A 22,976-nucleotide genomic window follows, 5' to 3' on the forward strand; every position below is an offset into this window, starting at 1 on the left:
TCTGTCAAGTCTCCCGTTTTGGCCGGGAAACTACCGTATTTGACCCCTCTTTCCCGCTGTCCTCCTGTATTAATATTTTCCCGTAAATTTCCAGTTTTATAATATAATAATTTTTAAACAGCAAACGGAATTGTCACTAATCTCGCGATAACTGCCCCTTGGTGTAGCCTGTGTGGCAGTTCTCGCGAGGTTAGAGGCGACTACGGGAGCAAATAAACTCCATAAACTCGGAACAACAAATCAGAGATGGATGGATGTAACAAGAGTGAAGGCATTTCTGCCCCAAAAAAAGCAAAGACTTCGTATCTTTAAAAATGGGAAACCAAATGTATAGGAATTACATACATGGGAATGTCCACAGCATTTCAGTGTCAATAAAGGTAAACTTATCAGATTCTGAGCACATAACTGCAGTTTGTAAGTGCTTGACAGGTAGTTATTTTAAATTTCTCGTAAATCTGTATTATAGTGTCAGAAACTAGACCTCGGTTGGCAGAAATGTCCTGTATTTTTAAATCCAAAACTGGACAGGTATGACCAGTATAACTGGATGTCAGTCTTCACACCCGAAGAGGGACGTGTTTTTTCCACTTTGAAAACAGTCAAGTGACTCAAAGGCATTAATGCTCAAAATTACAAAACGCTGATTCATCGCCTGAATGTTGTGTTTTCTGCGTGTCGTTCAAATCTACAGCCTTACATGCCTCAGCTAAGAACCCCTGCTTAATACTATAAACTAAACAAGTTCTGTATTTGTTACAGTGTCTAAAAGGAGTGTTTGTTTCCACAAATCACGAGTTAAATCAAGTGAAACGAGGCCGTAGTCCGCTAAAGCCTGAATTATGGTTCCGCGTTAAATCGACGCAGAGCCTACGGCGTAGGGTACGCGTCGCCGCGCACCATACGCCGTAGGCTCTGCGTTGGTGTGACGTGGGACTATAAATCAGCCTTAACTGTTAGCAGGGGCTCGTCTTTGTTTACTTCGGTCAAAACAGAAAAGTTGGCTAAAGTTTACACTTACGTTTCCTATACAGTCCGACAAGTTCGGTGGAGGACCTTTGGGTTTACCTCGGCCGAAAATGCGATTCATTTCGACAGAAATTAAAGTGTAAAACGTAAAAGGAAAAATGTGGGTTAGTCGGCTGTCAGGTCCGCGAGAGGAACAACACCCGGAAGAGAAAGTCGGTGACGTAAGAAGAGTCGGCTCACCCTGAGCCACGCCCCCTAATGACGTAGTCATTTATTTAATGATGATTATTATGAATATTTCACTAAAATCTCTTCAGTTCCATACGTGATCCCATATTGGAATAAATATGTAAAAAATATTAACTGGAAGAAGGTCTGGCTCTCACCCAACCAATACCTGGTGACTAACAAAGTTAAAGAAATTTCATTTAAATTAATTCATAAATTCTATCCTACAAATGATCACATTATAAAAAGATTCAAAAAAAATATTGATTCAAACTGTACTTTTTGTTCTGCAAATTCGGAAACAATGACTCACTTATTCTGGCTGTGCCCCATTGTTCAAACTTTTTGGAGTGATATGTGTAATTTTGTGTTTGAAAGAATTGATATTGATTTTAATTTATTTTGGAAGGATGTGTTGTTTGGTGTTTTTGACCATGTAACAATTAGAACAAAGCCAAAGGAAACGTTTATTATTAATTTGCTAATTATCCTCGCAAAATTCCACATCCACAAATCTAAATTCTTACGCAAAAAACCCTATTTTTTTACTTTTCATTGTGAACTAAAACAGTATCTGGACTCTATTAAGTTTTCTAATAATTCAAAGGCTATCAAAACCATAAATGTATGTAAATGTTTTGGCTTTCTGTTATAATTTCATCCCCCCTGGCTGGTTGTAATGTGTTGTGCTTTTTGTTTTGTTTTTTATTTGTGTTGTACTCTTTATATGTTATAATTCGACGTGAATTTGCATAATGTAAAGTTTTTTTTTAATCATTGTTATGTTTGCAATTGTTAATAAAAAAAAAATGAATATTTCACTAAATGATGATATTCAATATCATCGCACACACTCACAACCAATAACTCAAGCTGAGTCACTGATTCTTGTTGTGATTCTTGTTTACAGATTTCAGCATTTAGGTGTGACCCAGTGTTGTTATATGGTTGTTTTTTGCTTGAATTTTCATCATAACAGCAGTCATTATGAATTAATAATGTGCTTTCTCTGCTTTATTTACCATTCTCTAGAACATGGTCAAGCAAAAGGCAATGAGAGTTCTGAAGCAGAAGAGGATGTAAGTAATGTTTATCACTCTCAAAGCGGGAGTTTATATTATTAAGCTTACCAAATTCATGTATGAGCCTCAGATGACATTAGTCAGTCGTCCCTCATGTCTTCCAAATCCAATGACTAACTGGACCATATATGTCATATTTTGTTATTTTCTCCATATATTTGCTGGAAGATGAGCAAACAGGTACAGCAATAACCAATGATATAATAAAAATACATGAAAATAATAATAATAATAATAATAATAATAATAATAATAATAATAATAATTATTATTATTATTATTATTATTATTATTATTATTATTATTATTAAAAATAATAATATTATATAATTATATATTACAATTATATTATTATTATATAATAATATAATGATTGCCTACGTATTTTGATGGGAACACCCAGGTGGTGTAGTGCGAGTGAGTTATTCTGTCAAATGCGTATAAACACTTTTCATGCTCTGTTGAGAAAATTGATGTATAGATTCATTTGTCGACTGAATGACACACAAAACTCTGTTTTAATGCTGTTGACCAATCCTGGACTGAGTGCTGTGAGATATCAATCAGTAATGTGGAAACACTGGCATGACTGTCTTTTTTAAATTTGTATGTGTGTTTGTCTTTTTTAAATGGACCCTGAGTCTATTAATAAAGTATATCTATCTAATAATAATAATAATAATAAAAAAATAATTAATAATAATAATAATAATAATAATAATAATAATAATAATAATAATAATAATAATAATAATAATAATAATAATAATAATAATAATAATAAAAAGAATTGCGTTTGAGTGAGTGTGCTTTTCCCTACCTTCACATCAGCTCATTCAGTAGCCTGTTTGATTGTTTAGTCGTATGCTGTAATAGTTTTGCATGTAGTTCTCAGACAGGCCATATATCATGGAAATGATGATAGTTAACATGTGGTGTTATATTGGCATGTGAGTTACATTGATTGGAGCATCAGTGTATTATGGTGTTTGTGGACTCATGTCTATCTGTTGTGTTACTCTTAGTGGTTGCTTGTCTTACATTTATTTGTAGTATTGAGCATGTACTTCAACAATAGGTTCATGTAAATCTATGGTCGTTATAACCATAGTAAATTTCCCTTTTTTTACCGTAAAATATGGGAGGAGGGGGGCACTTTAAGTGTGGTCACCCTGGGGCACCACACTGAGTTAATTTGGGTCTGTTGAAATATCATTAGTATGTGATATAATTTTATGTATTTATTTTAAATGCTGGCTTTATGTTCTTTTTTTCTCAAAATATTTTTCTTTTCTTACTCAGTGCAGTTCTTATGTGCATTTTACTTAGGTGACAGCAAAACATTTATATAGCTGGTATAAAGGAGGCTGAGGGATAATAAAAGAAGAAAAACAAACAAAAGAACTTACGTAAAAGTTAAAACAACAGTTTGATGCTTCTATTTAATTGTACAGAATGCCACGAATGAAAGTTTTTAGATTTATTGTAAATTTACTTTGCTGTGATGTACAACGTTACTGGGTGGTTGGTGCTTGTAAGTTATTTTGAGTCACTTTGATAAATACTTTGTCTATTGCAATTTAAAATAATAGAGGTCATATTTATAATAAAGGGACATTTGGGGAATGTTGTTTATTATGAGCTGCTTAGCTGCTTGAAGGATTTAAAAGATCTTAAGGTAGAAAAGGGAATGAGGAGGTTGTAGGTGTAAGCTGAATCTGGTATAAGTAGCATTTCAAAAAATCTTTTTCAATTTCACAACATATGACATTTATCATTTAGGAATTACAGCCATCTTAGCAAAAATACTTAAATTCTCAAAATGTCAGTTTTGGACATCATTGTGAATATTACCATGATTGTTATTACCTCGATGAACATTTTTAACACTCAATGAATTGCTGAAGTCTGGAGCCCACGGCGATCACCAAATTCAGTTTTCCTCGGTGCAGATGTTTTGACCCATTTTCACTTTGTGGTCATTTCCACCTTCAGTTTTTTTTTTTTTTACCTAATAACTAAAAAGCACTATTATGCTATTATGCTCTATTATCCAGTGACTGACTTGGCCACAGAAAAACATTAAATTTCTTAGGCTGAGTTGCTGAGTCAGTATTTTTAGAGTCATTATCCATCCATCATCCATGTGAAGCTTTGTCCTATCTACCTTGTCTTCCATTTGCTGAATGTGAGCAGAAATTATAGCCTCATAAAACCTCAGAAATCATCTTGCCATTTCCGACACTGCCTCCATCATGTTCAACAACAATGTGGTCTGCTTTGGATCATGAGCTGTTTCTCTTTACCTTCTTCATAGTTTTCTCTTTTCATCACTTTTTTACAAGTTTTTTTTTTGTTTAATATGTCCAAAGAATTGTGTTCAAGCAAAGTTTAACCTGGCTCCACTAAGACAGGAGCCAAATGCCATTTACGTATTTGTCATTTACGTGGCGGTGGGTGTGGTTTTAGCTCCCCTGTGGATGGAGAGGTGGGGCAGAGGTTTAGGGAGCAGGGCCAGAAGGCTTCATCAGCTGTATTCACTTGTACTAATGAGCTGTCTTCCTATTTATGCAGAGTAGACAGCTGTTGAACTGTCATTAAACACAATTTTAGCTTAATTTGCTGTGTGTGAGCACTACTCTCCAGAAGGCTTCTGCGAGATATTGAGTTTGCTAAAATCAGTTTTGAGGGGAGAAGTGAACTGTTACAACCAAAAATGTAATAACGGCCAATAACGTAATAACTGCCAATAATGTAATAATTTTGGCCATTTCAATAATGTACATGTTTTATTACAATAATGTAATAAAACTTTTGAGTCAATAACGTAATAACTTTTTGCCACATTATTACACTATTGGCTTTATTACATTTGAAATGGCCAAAATTATTACATTATTGGCAGTTATTACGTTATTGGCCGTTATTACGTTTTTGGTTGTAACACACCTTGCTAATTCCCTTTAATAAACTTTTCAGTCAATTTCTAAATATTTTTGGGCTCTTAAAAAAAGGGTAGTACTGTGCTTAAAATGGTTGTAATCCCTGAGGGGTAAATGGTATATTTTGTGAAAAACTCCCTGAATAGAGTTGAAAGTTTACACTTATCATATCGTGGTTGTTTTATTTCAAGTAAGTGTTCCCAAGGATAAGTTATTTTAACAATATAGTTGAACTTGCCCCCAAAAGTTACATTTGTGAAAATTTACCACACTGGCAAGGGCAACCGTGTACCTGTTTAAAATAGTTTATCTTTCGTGATCAAGGAGCGGCAACTAGATCAAAAGCTCCAAAAAATAAATACCCTAAATATTAAACTGACTTTTTTTATACACATTTTTAAAAATTGTTTTGTCATTAGCGTATTTATTTATGTCTATCAGAATTGAGACACGCTTGTAATTACACACTTTCCCCACTGGAGGGAGCAGCTGGCTTACAACAAAAATCTATCCGTCACAAAACTCTTAACTTCTTATTAGAATAAGCCTATGTGAGTGACATAGCCTTGTTTAAAATTATTTATTTAAAAGATAATTGTGCAGAGCAAAGACAGGAAAAGCACTTATGCGGCGCAATGCTGTCACACACACCACCGAGTGCTTCAAAATGAAACCTGACAAGAAGATGAGCCTGTCACCGTAGGAGTAAAGAACATGTGTGGATTTATTAAACTTGCTTTAATATTAAGACCTCCACAGACAGCATCAATACATATCCTCCACAAATGACAGCAGACAAATCCAAGATACAATTTAGATTTAAAGAGTAAGGACAGAGATTGAAAACAAACCAAACTAAAAACAAACACATTAGTCGCAGAGCAGCTTCTTAGAATATTATCTCTTATTTTTTTTCATAAAGTTGTAGAACATCTGTGCTTTCTTTATTTGTATGTCCTTATAAGTGTTGCAGCCAGAGAACATACCGGTAATAACCTTTTTTTTTTTAAAGCAGGAGTTTCTACAGTGTATTAATAAAATATGAGGCAAAGTTGTACTCCAGCGAATTTATACATATTTTACATAATACAGTCGACTGCAGCACATTCAGTATAACAGCACAGTTCACCAAGCTTATATGGCTGCCGATGTTGCCTTTATAATCCTTGCAAAGATGACTGGACATGCTACAGGTAAAGTTTATTTAAAATGTCTGTGCAAAGATACTCTTTTTTTTTTTTTTTAAATATATATATTTTTTTTAAATAAACCATTTCATACTCACAATCACACTGTACAAGTGCTAGTAAATACTGTAGGTGCACAACTTGTTCAAAAAGCGATTCAATTACAGCATGGCAGTACTTGATCACTGCAAAAGCCAAACACAGCACATATGGTTGTTTAATGAATCATGTCATATATACTGTATGTAACAACTTATCAGTCTCAACGCAGTTCCTGGTTGGAAAGTGATAGCCCTCTGTCAAATTTAAATGCACATTCAAGTCCAGGATTTCACCCTTTTTCTTATAAACCTGCTCTGACGCAGCCGAATGTTGCCTATTTTTAACCGTCAACTGGCTGTTATGCAACCTCAAAGTCCACTGTGAGTCAGTTCAGTCACAGAGTAGTCAATCAGCACCATTCACACAATTCACAGGAGAAAAAGCTTTTGGCACATGCGTATTACCGGCGTGCGATGCGACTACCTTAATCATGTTGGGCGTATTCAAAGAAAAAGAAAAAGAAAAAAAACCTCGAACACTGAGTGCTGTTTGATCCCAGCCAGTCGTCACTCGTGCTACAACAATCATGTAATCCTGGACTGATCAAGGCACTTTTGGCAAGCATTACAATTACAACTACATTAGAAAGATATACTGTTTCCATTTTCAGCAACGTCTTGCTAATTTCCCCTTTTTATACTCTGCAATTCTCCACGGAACACTTCAACGTCATAATAATTACTTATCATAACGGTTACTGGCCCTTTTTTCACAGCAGCCACTTTGAGCCGCAGCAGCGGGAAAAGCACAGGTGCATTTAATTTAATGATGGCTCAGCTCCATGAGGCGTCTCGGTGAGGGATGACAGTGAACCAGTGTGCACAGTGGAGATAACTCCCCAAAATTGAGTGCAGCCGTCATTTGTACCCCTGGGCCCTTTCTGCTCTGATATGTCAAAGCAACTGCTGTGCAAAAAGGTCTATTGCCAATAAAATGTGAGAAAATATAACATATTCAGCTTACTGTAATATAAAACAGCCAAATCCAATCTAAATAATAATTTTCTTGCAGCTCAATTATATTTTTAATCAATGAGAAACAGTTCCCAACTGTATTATGTTATTAAGTCCATTTATCCATATAAAGTACTGCAAGTACTATAACTAGCTTGGGGTAGACCGAGGCTCAAAAAATAAAAAATCTCTAACACTCAGCATCTTTTGTCTTTTTTTTACTGTCTCCTTGAATGTGTCCTCGACTCCTAGACCAATATCTGACATCCCTGCTCAGTCATTGGAAACGTTTCTGAACTAAGAGCAAAAAGAAAAAAAGTGAAGAAAAAAAAACCCCTTCCCTTTGACACGTAGTCTGTCACTGTCTTCAGCAGGGTTACTGATTCTGGTTGAAATGTGATTAGATAGGTTTAGTGCAGAGCCCAGATGGAGTGCAGATGCAGGGATTGTGATGTTCATGGAGTCCAGTCAGCGACTTCAGATTATGGTTGATGTTATGATACTGAAGTTTAGAAAACACAAAAGGTCTATAACCTCACATTTTGACGTTATGACATACATTGATTATTTCTGCAGTTGCATATAACTTAAACTGCAACTACATAAAATATGAATATATGACCCTGCAGATCATTTTAAAACAGATTCAAGTCGGGGTAGGCATAATATGAGGCCTTTAAAGCCAGTACATGTAAAATTTTGGCAACCATTGTAATTCCACTTTGCACCACTAGAGGTGCACTTTGTAGTCAATGCATGAACTTTCTTGTGATACGCTAGCCCCATGTGGTCAGAAGTGGTATTGCTACATTATGCGCCTTTAAGAATAATTGTATAAGGACAAATCTAGGTAGGCCTACTATTAAAGATGACCTTGCATCAAACTCAGTTTTTTTTTTAAAACCCAACAGTCATCTAATTTGTATCCACCTGCAAATTTAAAGATCAGCAAATATGAATAAACAAAGGTCAGATGTCAGTAGTCAGGGGAGTTAGTTTACTTTGAAGGAGTTTTGCTCTGGTTATCAAGAATAACGGAACATAAAGAAGATTTTAGTTTTTTTAATAAATGTTGGCACTGTTGTAATAAACAAATGAAGTGGATCAACCTTCATAACAGGGTCAGTCTACATGGCTGATGAGATGTGCGTTAAGCCCAGATCCTGGGAGTCTTCTTTTCCAAAGTGAGAAATTGAAGACAGTTCCATTGCTAGTCATGTGGGCTTACTAGTCCCGTCTGGGTTCTCCAGTGCAACGGCGGCCTTCCGCGCGGTGCCAGGGGCCTTCTTGCTCCCCGACACCTTCTCCTTCTTCAGTCTGGCAGACAGGCAGAAGTCTTTGAAGCAGCGTTTGAAGTTCTCATCCAGAAATGCGTAGAGGACAGGATTGAGGCTGCTGTTGGTGTAGCCCAGAGCTACGCAGAAGAAGTACGCCGCCATGATGGCGGTGGTCTCGGGCACGCTCACCAGGGCTTTGACCAAGATGAAGATGTGGATGGGCGTCCAGCAGACCACAAACACGGCCACCACCACCACGACCAGCCGCGTGATGCGCCGCAGGTTGCGGTCCTTCTCCCGTGAGCCGGACAGCATCCGAACGCTCTTCAGCCTCAGGACCATGAGGGAGTAGCACACGGTGATGATGAGCACGGGCACCACGAAGGCGAAGACAAACACACATATCTTCATCATTGTGTCCCAGTAGGCGTACGGCTCTGGGAACTGTAAGGCACATTCAGTTATATCTGAAGAGAGACAAATCGGGAGAGGAAAAAATTGAATGACAAAGTGCACTTGTGCTTTATCATGAATAAAGATGCACTCTGAACCTTTCTGTCAATTTAGCAAGTTGTTATGGAACAACTAATCAGCACTCTTGAGGGAACATTTTGCTCTTGTATGGTGCGGTACTAATGGAAAACTCACTGAAACATAGACTTGCAAAAATATCATTTTGCTCTTACAGCCTTTTAGCACGTGCTTGCACTCGATCTCCAGTACCCTCTAAAGTGACTGAAAGAAAAAAAAAAAACTTTAATCAAGGATGGTGAAAGTGCTTCCACCACGCCAGGGCTGTTTCTAGCCTTTTCGGGGGCTCTATGATAGATTCTGTTTGCCCCCCCCCCCCTATTTTGTAGAAGAATAGTGGGATCAGGGAGTTCAAACCCTTTAAGATTATCCCTGGTGACACATTTATCTGTTATCTTTTAAAAAATAGACTAGATTTGTGAATCTAGGTTCAAATTAATGATGATTTAGCAAAATGTTCCTAACTAGCTAACATACATTTTGCTATGGGTAGCTTAACTAATATAACTGGGGGTATTTGAGGAATAAAAAAACAAAAAAAATGTGAACCGTAGGAATGGGCGATATTTTACCGTTCACGATTTACCGTCAAAAAAAATCCCCACGGTAAGAATTTGCCATCTCGCAGTAAAAACGATAAATTCCCATTGGTGACGTTTTTGTGTAAAGCTGATTTATGGTTCTGTGTTAAATCGACGCACAACGTACGGGAAGGAAGGAAGGAAGGAAGGAAGGAAGGAAGGAAGGAAGGAAGGAAGGAAGGAAGGAAGGAAGGAAGGAAGGAAGGAAGGAAGGAAGGAAGGAAGGAAGGAAGGAAGGAAGGAAGGAAGGAAGGAAGGAATGAGCGAGCCTGAAAGAAAGAAAGAAAGAAAGAAAGAAAGAAAGAAAGAAAGAAAGAAAGAAAGAAAGAAAGAAAGAAAGAAAGAAAGAAAGAAAGAAAGAAAGAAAGAAAGAAAGAAAGAAAGAAAGAAGGTTCAATTCAATTTAAATTGTGTGTTTAGTAGTATTTAGTATTCATTTAGTGTTTTGGGGGCTCCAAAGACTGAATGTGGTGATAGATTTATAGTTAATAAGGTGGAGTTGAATTGGTATTTTTTTTATCGTTATCGGGATAAATGCCAGAAATTATCGTGATACAATTTTTAGTCCATACCGCCCATCCCTAGTGAACCGCAATAGAAAACTCACAAATTTGAAAAATGTTTTATTTATTAATGTTTTAGTATATATTACAATAGGTAATATTATATTAACCCATACATTTATGCATAATTAAGGGTGTGGGTTTTTGATTGATTGTGGCATTTTGGCATAGTCAATGGCACCTTGGATAATTTCAAGACTGTTCCTGGTTCCAAGTTGACTAATCCGATCACTTGCCAATTTATCCAAAACAAGTGCTGCCGGAGCTGAAACTAGAACCAGCGAAGGTCCCCTGGGGCCTGCCGGCATTTGGCCCACAACTCATGGCCCGGATCAAGCATATTTTAAATGAGGACATTGCAACAGATTTGATGAGCATAAATGTAAAGTTATATAAATCAGCATTATAAGTTAGTATAAACTAAACCAGCCAAGTTGAAATAGCTAACTTCCAGTGACTAAATGAAGGTGGGCGTGTTCCAGCCAGCTTCCAGATAACATTGCACCCTGCAGAAATATAAATAATGAAAAAAAAGCTTTAAAAAAACCCTACAGAATGTCTTGCGGGTGATGTCACTGAACGATTGTTCTTCTTATACAATCTGATCTTTTATCATAGGATCCCTTTTGTGGCGAGGCATCTGCAAAAATAACGAGAAACAGCTTTGCTCACCACTGTTGGTCTGGGTACCGCCCAGAACAAAAGCAGGTATCCCCGCAGCCGAGGACAAGATCCAGATGCAAACGTTGATCAGCTTGGCTTTGATTGGGGTCCGGAAGTCCAGGGCTTTCACCGGGTGGCACACGGCCACGTATCGATCCACGCTCATCATGGTCAGAGTGAAGATGCTGGTGAACATGTTGTAGTAGTCGATGGAGATGAAGACCTTGCACACCACCTCGCCGAAGGGCCAGGTATTCAGAAGGTAGTCTGTGCTCTGGAAGGGCATGGTGGTGGTGACGAGGGCGTCAGCGAGTGCAAGGTTGAAGATGTAAATATTGGTGGCTGTCTTCATCTTTGTGTACCTGTTAAACATGCAGAACAGAAATCCGTCCTGCTGAGACATGACAAGCGCTAACCATTCTCTCAGACGCCGTTTATTGCTCTCGTATCTCTGTGGAAGACCATTCCTCTTGGCTCATTATCTATTAAACAGTGTGCATTAGTCCACAAATCTTTCCTGAGTCTGTAAGGCAATTTGTTTCCCTAACACTTCATTGTTATGTATAGGATGCCGCTCACTGCACACCTCTTCTAATCAACTTATTTAAACCGCATTAAATTATAATGGTATATTTATGGGGTGACTTTTACAAAGTTGACCGCTGGGGTTTAATTTAAAGTTTGAACTAGAAGGACAGAGCAGACGTGGAAGTAGGTAAGCAGTACCACTTGTTTTTTTTCCAACAAGATCATGTAAAGATGTAAACATTCATGAATCTTGCTTTTGGTATAGGGCAAACATTTTGGTCTGAATCTCTTTATTTATTTTTTATACATGTTGGTTCTGAAGCGAGTTATACTTAACAACGAAAAAACACACTGTATTATTTATTGTATTTGTTGATTTTATCTTAATCTATTACAGTTTACCAGTTCCAGGATGATCAGACTCCTGAGCAATTCTTTATTTTAAAGATTTTCGGAAATTGGTGGTTTCAGGTTGTTTCTGAAAAAAGTTATTTTTCACTTTACTCACACATGTACTCTACCTCAAAATACCATATTTGCTTCCATGGCAACCTGAGGCTGTGGCTCTGTGGAAATTGGAACCGAGGAGTGAAAGAGAAACCAATTTTTTCTCAAAGAAAAAAAGTGACAATTGAGTCCAAAAGATGCAGCAGCCACACTTGATGTTCCTCTGCTTTGTTGAGTTTGCATCTACACTACATTAGTTATTGGTTCATTTATTTTTATTTGCAAGTGACCAGATTATATTTTCTATCTCCAGATACTCAGTGGTTACTGTGCTGATGACGTCACTCACTAATATGACGGTGTATGCAGCGTGACATCACCCGGTGGTCTGGGGACTTCTCCTCTGCGGTCTGGAGTTCAGCTGTCAGGATTGATTTACTCATCGAGCCAGAAGAGACCTAGTTAAAGCAAGTCCCCAGGTTGAAAATAGACGTGATCCACTGTGGACTCCTGAATAAGGCCCTTAACCCTTATCTAAGGGTCTTAACTGCTGCCTGGGCGCTGAACGGCAGCCCACTGCTCCTAGTGGAACTAATGATGGCTTAAAAGCTGAGTTCCGAATTTCCCCAAAGGGAATTAATAAAGTATCTAATTAATTACATATTATTTATTCAAAAGAAGTGCCACCAATCGAGACAGGCTGTGTGCTGGACAAGCTGGTAATCTTGTTCAAACATAAATAAGACAAACAACCACAAACACTCACGCTTACAATTTTTGGGTTGTTAGAAATACCAGTCCATGCACTATTTTTGACTTTGAGAGAAAGCCAGAGAACCTGAAGAAAAGGTTAACATGAAGAGAGCATGCAAACCTAATAACAACACTTGGAAACATGCATTCATTTAGTATTTCATGTGAGAAGTTGACGCTGTTGAACAGGATAGACAGTGGTTATAAAACCACTGCATTGGTTAGTCTGTTAGTCTTTTATATAAAAGGAAAAGCGGATGTTTGAGGTTTCTCCTTCTAGCTTTGTTCATTCAGAAGTATCCTCCAAAGGTTTCAGAAGATGTTTTATTCTGGAAACTTGTCTCTTATTCTTCATCTCGTTTTCGATCAGCTCTGCCAGCCATCCCAATAAAACTCAATAAAACCTATTTTTAATGAAAATGATGTCACTTCTACAGGTGATGTACTCACTCATAAATAACCACTTAGTCTTAAATGTGTTTATTTTTTAAATCTTATTTGACTTTTCACCACAAAAACCAATCCATCCTTTCTTGCAATCCCAATAATTCATCAGATGACATTGGAACTGGAATCCTGCAGGTCTCATGAGATCAGATGCAACTCTGCAAGGAGCAGATGCTTCCTTGAAAGTACTCAAAAATAAATCGCTTGTCGTGGTGTGACATTGTGACATCACATCGATGGAGTCAATAAATGAAGCTGGAGAGGGGATTAAGGCCGCGCTTCAAGATGCAAAAATGAAGCTGGGTCAATCTCACATCTGGACACATTTCCCTGCTCAATGTATGGAACGCTTTGAACGAAAGACGGAAGAATGGATTTGGAGAAAAGCTGGATATGGAGGACAGGAATTTACTGGCAGCAGGATTAAGAAAACAGTCCAATGTAGCTGGATAAGTTGTTTGTGCTTTGTGGTACAAACACTGCAGGAAGAGACTAAAAAAGGAAACAGTACAAATCTTTTTGTACCTCAAACCTTTCTTGGATGTGATTTGGACTTGAAACTTGTGTTATTTTCAGACTTTTGAAAAATCTATCCGAATACAATTTGAACTGGCTCAATTTCCAGCGGTCTGAATAAGGTCCTTTTGTAAGGATCACTCAAACATCAAAAAAACATGAAGAAAACTTATATACATGCAGGAAAAGCACCTGTTGTTGATGCTGGTTTCATTTATTAGTAAAGCAACATTATTTTAGAGGAGAGAAACCAGTAGCAGGTCTGGGAGAAGACGATTTCAAAGTTTGTTTGGGCTGTTTTGAAGGACTTATTTAATGTATTAAAACTAAAAGGGAAGTGATTGGGCTGGAATGTTGCCTTATTTGCATGTAATAAATATGCCAATACAGTAATAACTTCTAGAAAATAAAGGACATGTCAGATCTAATTTTCAAATACACACAGTTATCACACTAACCTGCATTGCCAGCATCAATAAACATTTTTTTCAAAATTTTACTGCTGGACTGGCAAGATTTTTGTCATTTGTAAACCGCCTTTTGCTGTTTCAGAAAACCAAAATCAAAACATGAAGCTGAAAGACACTTAACATCTCATTTGTATGTTTGTCTCCATACAGTTTAATAAAGTGTTAATGTCAAAACGTTGACAAGCTTTTACAGAGGAAAAAGAATGGAAATATTTATTAATCAGGTGCTTGGAGTAAAGCCTTTTGATTAAATGTAACATATAGTTTGTGGCCCATGTTATTAGCATAATTACAGATATTTTTTTTCACTAAGTCCCTATAAAACCTTTTTATATTCCTCTCAGTTAAACTGACTCCAAGAGCAAATGAATGGCAAAACATGTAGTGTTCTCTGCAGGTGAAGTGATAAAAGTGGCCTCTAACAACTACAGGAGATGCAATCAATCTGATATGCTGTAATTGTTGTCAATGGACTGAGGCATTCTGGGAGCCATTACTCCATTTCACATTACATCAAATAAGATTTATCACTCGTAAAGATCATAAATAATGCCAAATGAGGTCCAAACAGACTATCAGGTTGATAAAGCAGCACCGGCTTCAACAATAATTAACGCTACGTCCACCAAACTCTGAGAGATTTATGGAATATTGTTGTTATAGCCACAGAATTTTAGCAGCTTTGAGAGTTATTAGACTCATAAAAGAGGCATCTTTCAGTCTCTGGTGGAGGATGAATCAGCTATGCGCAGTGGTGTACTTTACTCATTCAAAGTGAAATAAAAAGGACATATTATGATGTGCTCCTTGCCAAAATGCAAATCTATTTTCAGTGTTGACACATCCTGGTTACAAAATGCACCTGGGTTTGGATATACTTCATAGTGTAACTTGGAGCTGACTGCATCACTGAGCAAAACGCTGAAAGCATCATGTCTTTCTTTTTCTTTTTTTCTTGAAAGTGCATGTGAAAACAACAACACTGACTCAGACCTAAAGGTCACAATAAAAGCACAAGATGTGAAGCCAACCTCAAAAAACCTTTTACAAAGGGCAAGAAGACACAAAATCATCTGACTGGACCTTTCCCTAAACATCCATATTTTTCAGCTTTATAAGTACATTTTCTTTTTATGATCTGTGTATTTGATTTATTGCGTTTAATCATATAAAAAGGTACAAATAAAAGGTGCTCACCTGATGATCACATACATGACGAGGCAGTTGCCCAGCAAGCCGACCACGAACACCACGGAGTACAGGGCGGTGATGATGGGGATGATGGGGGACATGCCCTCCTGCTCCCAGCCGTCCTCGTCCTGGCTCACGTTGCGGCTGTCGGAGTTCCCGGACACCCAACCGGTGGAATTCACCGGACAGTCCTCCAGCAGCGTGGAGAGGCACTTATTACTGTCCTCCTTATAAATCTCAACCCGAGGGTTTTCCATGGCGACACCTGTTTGCTTAAGCTTCAAATAAGACTGAGGCGCGCGGAGATGTTATTATAAGGGAGCGCAAAAGAGACGCAGGTGAGCCACAAATACCTCCAAAGTAACACTAATTTCTGATGGGTGCAAAACAAAAAACCTGTTTCACGGTAAAAGCAAATATTTATGCTGGTGAAACACACTTTAGCTCTGCAGACACTTCTAGATAAACGCAAAACGTGGTTGGAACAAACACACAGCTCCGGTCGTTTGGGGGAGAAAGCGCGCAGTGTAAGCGCATCCCTTTAGGTGAAGATGGAGGGTTACTCACCTCTATCACCGGGAATTAACGACAAATACTAAAAAAATATATCCTCTCCTAGTTTTAACTCAGTCAAGCTCGTCTGGCCGCCTTGGTGAAGGTTTCAGCTGCGCAAAGTTTGGGCGACGGGAGTCAGGAGCTGCTGCGCCGCAGACGGGAAACAGCAGCGGCTCCGGAGAACAGTCGTGCACATTCACTGATTGAGGGGGAGGCGGCGCGCAATCAGACTGGACCTGCCCAATACACACTCTCTCACACACACATAGCCTACATATTCGCACAAAATATGAGATGACAAAGTGGTGACAATAACCTGCAGGCAGACACAGAGCTCCCCGCAATCACCGTGTCACAACGGAGTAAAAACCGCTCCGCATCATTAACCAGGACATCACTGATTTGTGTTTGGGAGGCTTAGAAGAGAAAGCCAGGTTATTAAATTACATTTACATTGCGGTTTAATAAGATTCTCTCGTGATGGTTAGCGGGCAACTGAATGTCAGCAGTTTAAGAAGCGTATTTCCTAGATTTTACTTTTTTGACATGCAGTGAGAGGGGGAAAGGCCGAGAACATGAATCTGCTGGGTTTTGGCCGTGGGTGCGCGCAATGATGGGGGTCATAACCGCTGTCACTGGACCCACACTTGCACTTTTGAGGATGTTTCTGCTTTAGTGGACACAGAGCAACTCAGGGACGAATAGGGGAGATGATATATGGCTCAGGTCCAACATGGGGAGGAATTAAACTGGCCAACCAGCAAGCAGGATGACCCATGACTTTACTGTATGGGTGCTTTTAAAACAGCACAGATCTCGGTTGCAAATGTATTCAAAGCATTTAATTGATTCGTTTTAGGAAGCCTCCTCTAGGTCTTACTGTCTCCCATATCTATGACTGCAAAATCAGCAAATAAGTTTGGATTCCTGTCCTCTCTTGACATCTGAAGCTGTAAAACACCAAATTCCAAAGCACGCAGTTCCTCAAATGACCACTAGGTTTGCTCTAAAAGCCAGCCAATCTCCATGTTCAATTTTACAGCAGAAATGAACATATTTACAGACTGGAACTCCAAAATAGACTACAATAGTTCACATCAATGATTGTATCATCAGGTAAAACATGCATAAATAAAAATGTGTAAATAATTTATTTTCTCTCAGTGACAGATGTATTGCTGTCTGTTAGTGTAGGTCTATATACAATGACTTCACTTCTGAGCTGTGAATAAAGACCCAGCAGAGCAAAATTATGCATATCTTAAAAATAATATGGCTTTTTGTCTTGTTAATTGATTTGAAAGACTTTGGGTTTATGTGTGAGGATCCTGGGATGAAACAGGGAGCAGCTACCTTCAACCCTGACCCCGTCTGACCCCGAGGTTCGACGGCTCCTCTCACTCGTCAGCGTCTGGATGTGGAAGCGGCCAGACCCTCTATCTGAGTCACCCACCAATGAGTGCAGGTTCACTCACAAGACTGCTGGCAAAAAGGTTAGCAAGTTACCTTCACACAGAATCTCCACTAGGACATGAACTCCGTGGGGACCGAGCTTTGACCATCCTTGCTTCAGCTCCAGTAGTAAGATAATTGTGTGAAATGTAATTATGTTAGGAACATCTGAAATGAAGATGGATGAACTTAAAGGGAAAGTTCGGTTTTTTACAACCTGGACCTTATTTCTGGCATTTTTTATGGTTGTATACTCACCCAGAGGTGTTTGGTGTCATTTGGAGTCCTTCGGAAAATATTAGGAGTTTTTTGCGAGCCGCTTCTCCATATAACGGTAGCGAATGGGGCACAGCGGGACACAGACGATGCAGCGTCTAAATAACACATGATTGCCGCGAAACTCTTCATTTCTTTTATGAATCACTAGATCTGCTTCCAGGACCTGTTGTCTTCATCCGGGGTTGTCTGTGTAACAAATAAATCAGTTTGTAAACAAGACCTCTGAACTCATGACGTCATCTCTGTGCGCGCACTCTGTCCTCCGTTCAGTGAGCTCTTCAGCCGTATACTCCGGCTCAAAACGGTAAGGACGTCCATTATATTCAAAGTCGTCGTCCACAACCTCAGAATTTGACAAATATTCAGACATGCTTCAAATAACTAACAGTAAACTAACAGTAGCGAACTCCAGCTGTACACGGAGCTGTGTCTGGGATGCGCGCACACAGATGACGTCATGAGTCTGTGTCCCGCGGTGCCCCCGTTCACTACCGTTACATGGAGAAGCGGCTCGCAAAAAACTCCTAATATCTTCCGAAGGACTCCAAATGACACCAAACACCTCTGGGTGAGTATACAACCATAAAAAATGCCAGAAATAAGGTCCAGGTTGTAAAAAACCGAACTTTCCCTTTAAGTAAACAACAGTTAGCATTACTTGCATTACAATTTGCCCATCTTTTGATGACATCATCCAGAGTCCTGACAAAATGGACTTAAAAACCGGTCTTCAGTAAAACTATTGGTTTGTCTTGTTGTTAAACAGTCTATATAAATTACACATCGACAATCGGAGAAGAGATGTATAATAAACCAAGACACCATCTGACAGCCAACAGCATTTCTGAGCCTCTCAAGTTGGAGGGGCAGTTGGTGGAACGGGTTGAAATCCCTACCCGGAGACACAGGTAGACAATACACAACATGCATCTTTGATCCTCAAAAAGGTGCTTGTTAGGAAGATGAAAAGTTTTCACATCAGAATCTGCATTATGGTGCAACATCAGAGAAAAAGAAGGAAAAAACCTCCAGATCTCCATGAGAGCGGCTGCACTCACCACTCAAGCTTTAGTCCTTCAGAGGCACGTGGTTACAAAAACAGAACCCAAATAATAAGAGGCAGACTCCATCACCAAAGACCCTCCACCCCTCATCCTCCACTCCTACCAGCAAATACCAGCAGGGACCAACTTCGAGACACCTGTGACCACAAAGAGGACTTGCCACTCTTTCCACATTTTTTTCAGAAATACTTCATGTTTGCATGTAATCCCATGCAAGACTTTAATGCTTGTCAGCCTCTAACCTACTGCAAGAATGTTTCATATCATTGCGAGACAAATAATAAAATCTTATGCAATTACAGTTTGGAAGTCTGAAGCCACTTGTTCAGGAGATGTTCAAGAGTTCATTCTTTCTTTTTCGAAAATATTTTTTTGTGGCTCTAGTGGACTTTATTCAAGTTGTAGACAGGAAGTGGGTAGAGAGAAAGAATGAGGACAATATGCAGCAAAGGGCCGCAGGCCGGGACTCGAACCTTTGACCACTGCAGGAGGACTGTAGCCTCCTGCTTAAACCACTGTTCAGTTTTTCTATTGTAAAAGCATTTCTGTATATACCGATTGTTTTAAAATCTACAAGCCTCTCTAACTTGATGTATTGAGCACAGCTTTCTTTTTAAAAAGAATCCCCTGCAGTGAGGCTGCCGAAAAACGAATCTTCTTTGTCCGGCAACTCTGGCACTTCAGGTTGTTGGTGGAATAAGTGTTATGATAGCTGGTGAGGAATGCTGGATGGCAGAGTTGCACGGATGTGTGACGTTAATTTGTTTCCAGAAACTGCCTTTACCGGCTAGAAAATGTGGCTCAAATGATTTTATAAGCTCGACTCTAAGAGATAAGTGATGGCATTTTCTCCACAGATAACAAGTCTACTGTGGTGTCTCATTAAACCGTCATTAAATCTCAACAGAAAGCAGCTGCTCAATGTACGAGACTGATGCTGACAGCCATTCTTTTTAAAGCAGATCCAAAATGCTGTGTAGCACAGATATAAATGATTTAGCTGCTTTAGACATTTGCAAAGAAAACTTGGGAAAAATACTAAGAGTGAAAATATTTTAACAGATTTAAAAGTTGAAATGCAATGAAAACAATCACAGGTGAATGTCAAATCAGCAGCTCCTCTGGGAGACATCTGGGAAGCATCCTCACCAGATACCCGAAGCATCTCACCTTTACCCCGAATCCCTCCTGGGCGGCAAAACTGCAGTCTTATCTGCAGTCTTATTCTTTCATTCACTATCAACAATTCATAGATGGGGGTATATGAACACAGAATGACTGGTGAACAGGAAGTCTTGTCTTTTGGCTGTACTGGTGTGTTGTGGTGAGGAGGAAGATACTCACAAACTCAGTCCACAAAGTCCACATTTTGACAAAGAACCACAGGATATCATGACTCAATGAAGCCAACAGAAAGAAACACATCCTTTCCGAAATTAAAAGCTGGAAACCTATCAGACCTTTGAACCAAACCCCTTCTGCTCCTTGACTGCGCCTGGACATTTTGTTTATGAAAGTCACAAACAGAATCAGAGACATAAGTCAGGGTCATCCAACTCCCACCTGGAGCGAAAGAAATCAAGAAGCTGAATATCTCTGGTCTGGTTGTACAGTAGGCCACCGAGGACCCAGCCTGGAGTCGGGCCTGGAGTCGGGCCTGGAGTCGGGCCTGGAGTCGGGCCTGGGGGAGGCTTGTTGGCCAGCAGCTGGTGGTCACACCTCCATACATGGAACCTGCCTGATGGGCTCAGACTGAACGAAACCACTTCAGTAACCTGGTGGCAGTTAAACAGTTAAATATTTCTCTTCATTGTCAGTTGAATGGACAGGGAAACTGGTAAACTCTAGCAGCTATTAATGAAAACGAGCTTAATTGCCTGTCATTCAAGTCACATTATGTGTTCCAAGTAATTCTGCAAAAATAGCTCTATAATGTATTCATGCAGTTTCCTATACAATCTGTGTCTTTTTGAATTTCAAAACTAATGAAAATGGCCGTTTTGTACATTTTGTTATTATATTCTTCATTTGCATTGCAGAGAACAAACCTCCTCAGGCTGCAGCGGCTCAAATCTAACAATAAGAAACATAAATGTTTACATCCGACAGCCTCGGGTCTTTCTTTTATATACGTGGGGCCAGATGATGATTCATCCACATCGTGTCCTCGTAGTGGGGGCAGTCAGAAGTCAACTACAAGAAGACATGAAAGGATCTCATTTGTTGAGCGCTGGAGGCTCTAAGGAGGTCGGGGATATGTGAGCTTAAGCCAGTAATTTGGGTGAAATTCATGAAAAACCAAAGGTCATTCTAGCATAAAAGAAGAAGAACAGGAAGAACAATTTAAAAAGTCCTAATGCTGATTCATATTTTAAGAAATAAGCTCAAATCTGCTTTCTATACTTTTTTTTTTCACTCTGGTCAGGAATCTGCCATTTATTTTTCATGCACTTGCACGAACCGTTTTACCATCCTTTAAGAAAATAGAAGCGGTTTTGAATGTATTTATCTTCTTACATGAGTTGATGAATGTATATTATTTAATCGTGGCATTTTTTCTTTATATGTTAATCAGAATGTTTAGTTTTGTTGCGGCAGCGCAGCTTAAAATGGGCCTCTGAAGGCTTTGCAAATGAATTACTTCATTTGTCATCTGCGGCGCAAGAGATTTTATAGCTTTGCTTGTCGATAAATGAAATTCAGTGACTTTTCCTTCATCTTTATCCTCAGGTATCACTGGAACAAGCGCACAGATGCCCCTCACATTCATCCCGGGGCTCAGAAACAACAGGGTGAAAGGTTTGAACGGGGGGGGGGGCTTGCACATGAACAGTGTAACAGCATCCTCAGGGTTTTCTAGGAGGAGAAAGAGATGAATGTGATGAATGTTGCTGGGATAGACTGCAGCTGTGAATAGAAATAGATGGCATCAGATAAAGAATGACAACTCAACTCAAATTACAAAAATCCTGCTGGTAGAAGAGACGTTGTTACAATTTGTAGTACAAAAGGCCCTGCTTCAACATCTCTTGTGGTCAAGATTATTAATAACATAAAATTAACAACATAAAATTACTTGGCACTGAAATTTAAATGATAGTTGTCTGCTGGGTGCCATGTGGGTCCCCACTAGTTTTTGCATCCAGGACTTGGAGTGATCCAATTAGCTTTCACTCGTCACTTTATCACCCTCTTGGAGACTCACAGCTGGACTGTGGTTGTAATGTTCTCTAAAAAGGAACCATAAGTAAGAATTATGCTTTAAATTGTTAAAAAAAACAAACAACAAAAACAATCAAATAACTGCCATCATTCAGTCACAGGAAGAAGTTCATTTGGGTCAAGAGGAACTCTTTTTGTCATCATATTGAGATTATCAGTCCGGTAAGAACATGGATAAGATAAATGTGGTTGAACCTTCGGCCAAACAGGCTGCCTTACCCCCAGCAGCAGCTCTTCTAAAAACAATCGGAGTCCAAAAGAAGGTTAATAAAGAAAATCAAAATCAATCCAGCATTGACGTTGCTTTTCTCTGAAGCAGAATGAAATATGATGCACAACTTCCAGTGTTACTTTTACATTGTTAAGAAGGTTAAGTTACTGCTGTCAATGTATGTATTAATGTCCTTTGAAACTTTTAAACGTCTGAAAACGAATGGTAATTTTAGGCCTTTATGTAGGTAGTCTTTGATGACGTTGTTTTGTGGTGCTTTTGTGCATATCTTATGTTTATATAGTTGTTATTATATGTGTTTGTAACTCATGTGCTTAACTGCTGCCCGTCTTGGTCAGCGCACACTTGAAAAAGAGATTTTGAACCTCAAGAGTTTCGTTCCCTAGTTAAATAAAGGTCAATAGTAATATATTTCTACATTAACGGTTGCAAATATGACATATGGCTATTGGGAAAGCACATAAAATGTACAAAAACAACTGGACGAACTCTGAAGGCAGTTGTCAGGGATCTAGGAGACAACTGCCTTCAGTTCCTCCGGATGCTGACGACGTCACCGCAGCAGTAGACACACCGGCAGAACAGCTGTCGAGCGCTGAACGCAGCCACCTGGACAGTTTTGCTGTAGTTTTGGGAGACTTTAACCAGTCTCATCTCAGCCAGGCTCTAAATATACTAAATGCGTACTCTGCTCCCACCGTAACAAATTCCTATGTGTTTACACAAATGGCTAATAAAGTAA

The 22,976-nt window shown here is 39.0% G+C and overlaps 2 protein-coding genes across 2 annotated transcripts in view; both read right to left on the reverse strand.

Moving 5' to 3' along the window:
• chmp5b (charged multivesicular body protein 5b) overlaps nt 1-22,976 on the reverse strand; it is a 76,023-nt gene that overhangs the window by 4,834 nt on the left and 48,213 nt on the right. The window contains exon 2 of the mRNA XM_061713434.1: nt 1,022-1,156. Within this exon, the coding sequence (XP_061569418.1) occupies nt 1,022-1,090 (69 nt within the window). The 5' untranslated portion in view covers nt 1,091-1,156. The remainder of the gene's footprint in view (nt 1-1,021; nt 1,157-22,976) is intronic.
• LOC133422969 (delta-type opioid receptor-like) lies at nt 5,924-16,090 on the reverse strand. The gene is made up of 3 exons (XM_061713038.1): nt 15,437-16,090; nt 11,088-11,440; nt 5,924-9,207 (listed from the first exon to the last, which is right to left on the reverse strand). The coding sequence occupies exons 1-3, from the start codon at nt 15,685-15,687 to the stop codon at nt 8,678-8,680; spliced, it is 1,134 nt and encodes a 377-aa protein (XP_061569022.1). The 5' UTR covers nt 15,688-16,090; the 3' UTR covers nt 5,924-8,677.

Source organism: Cololabis saira, chromosome 22, assembly GCF_033807715.1.
Source record: "Cololabis saira isolate AMF1-May2022 chromosome 22, fColSai1.1, whole genome shotgun sequence".
In the NCBI taxonomy this organism is placed as follows: domain Eukaryota; kingdom Metazoa; phylum Chordata; class Actinopteri; order Beloniformes; family Belonidae; genus Cololabis; species Cololabis saira.

What these genes read in the sequence shown, in the direction of transcription:
- LOC133422969 (XM_061713038.1), bottom strand. Translation starts at nt 15,687, where the DNA reads ATGGAAAACCCTCGGGTTGAGATTTATAAGGAGGACAGTAATAAGTGC. An exon ending in GTCATGTATGTGATCATCAG is followed by an intron (nt 11,441 to 15,436) that starts GTGAGCACCTTT and finishes CATGTTTAACAG; the next exon opens with GTACACAAAGATGAAGACAG. An exon ending in CGGTACCCAGACCAACAGTG is followed by an intron (nt 9,208 to 11,087) that starts GTGAGCAAAGCT and finishes GTCTCTCTTCAG; the next exon opens with ATATAACTGAATGTGCCTTA.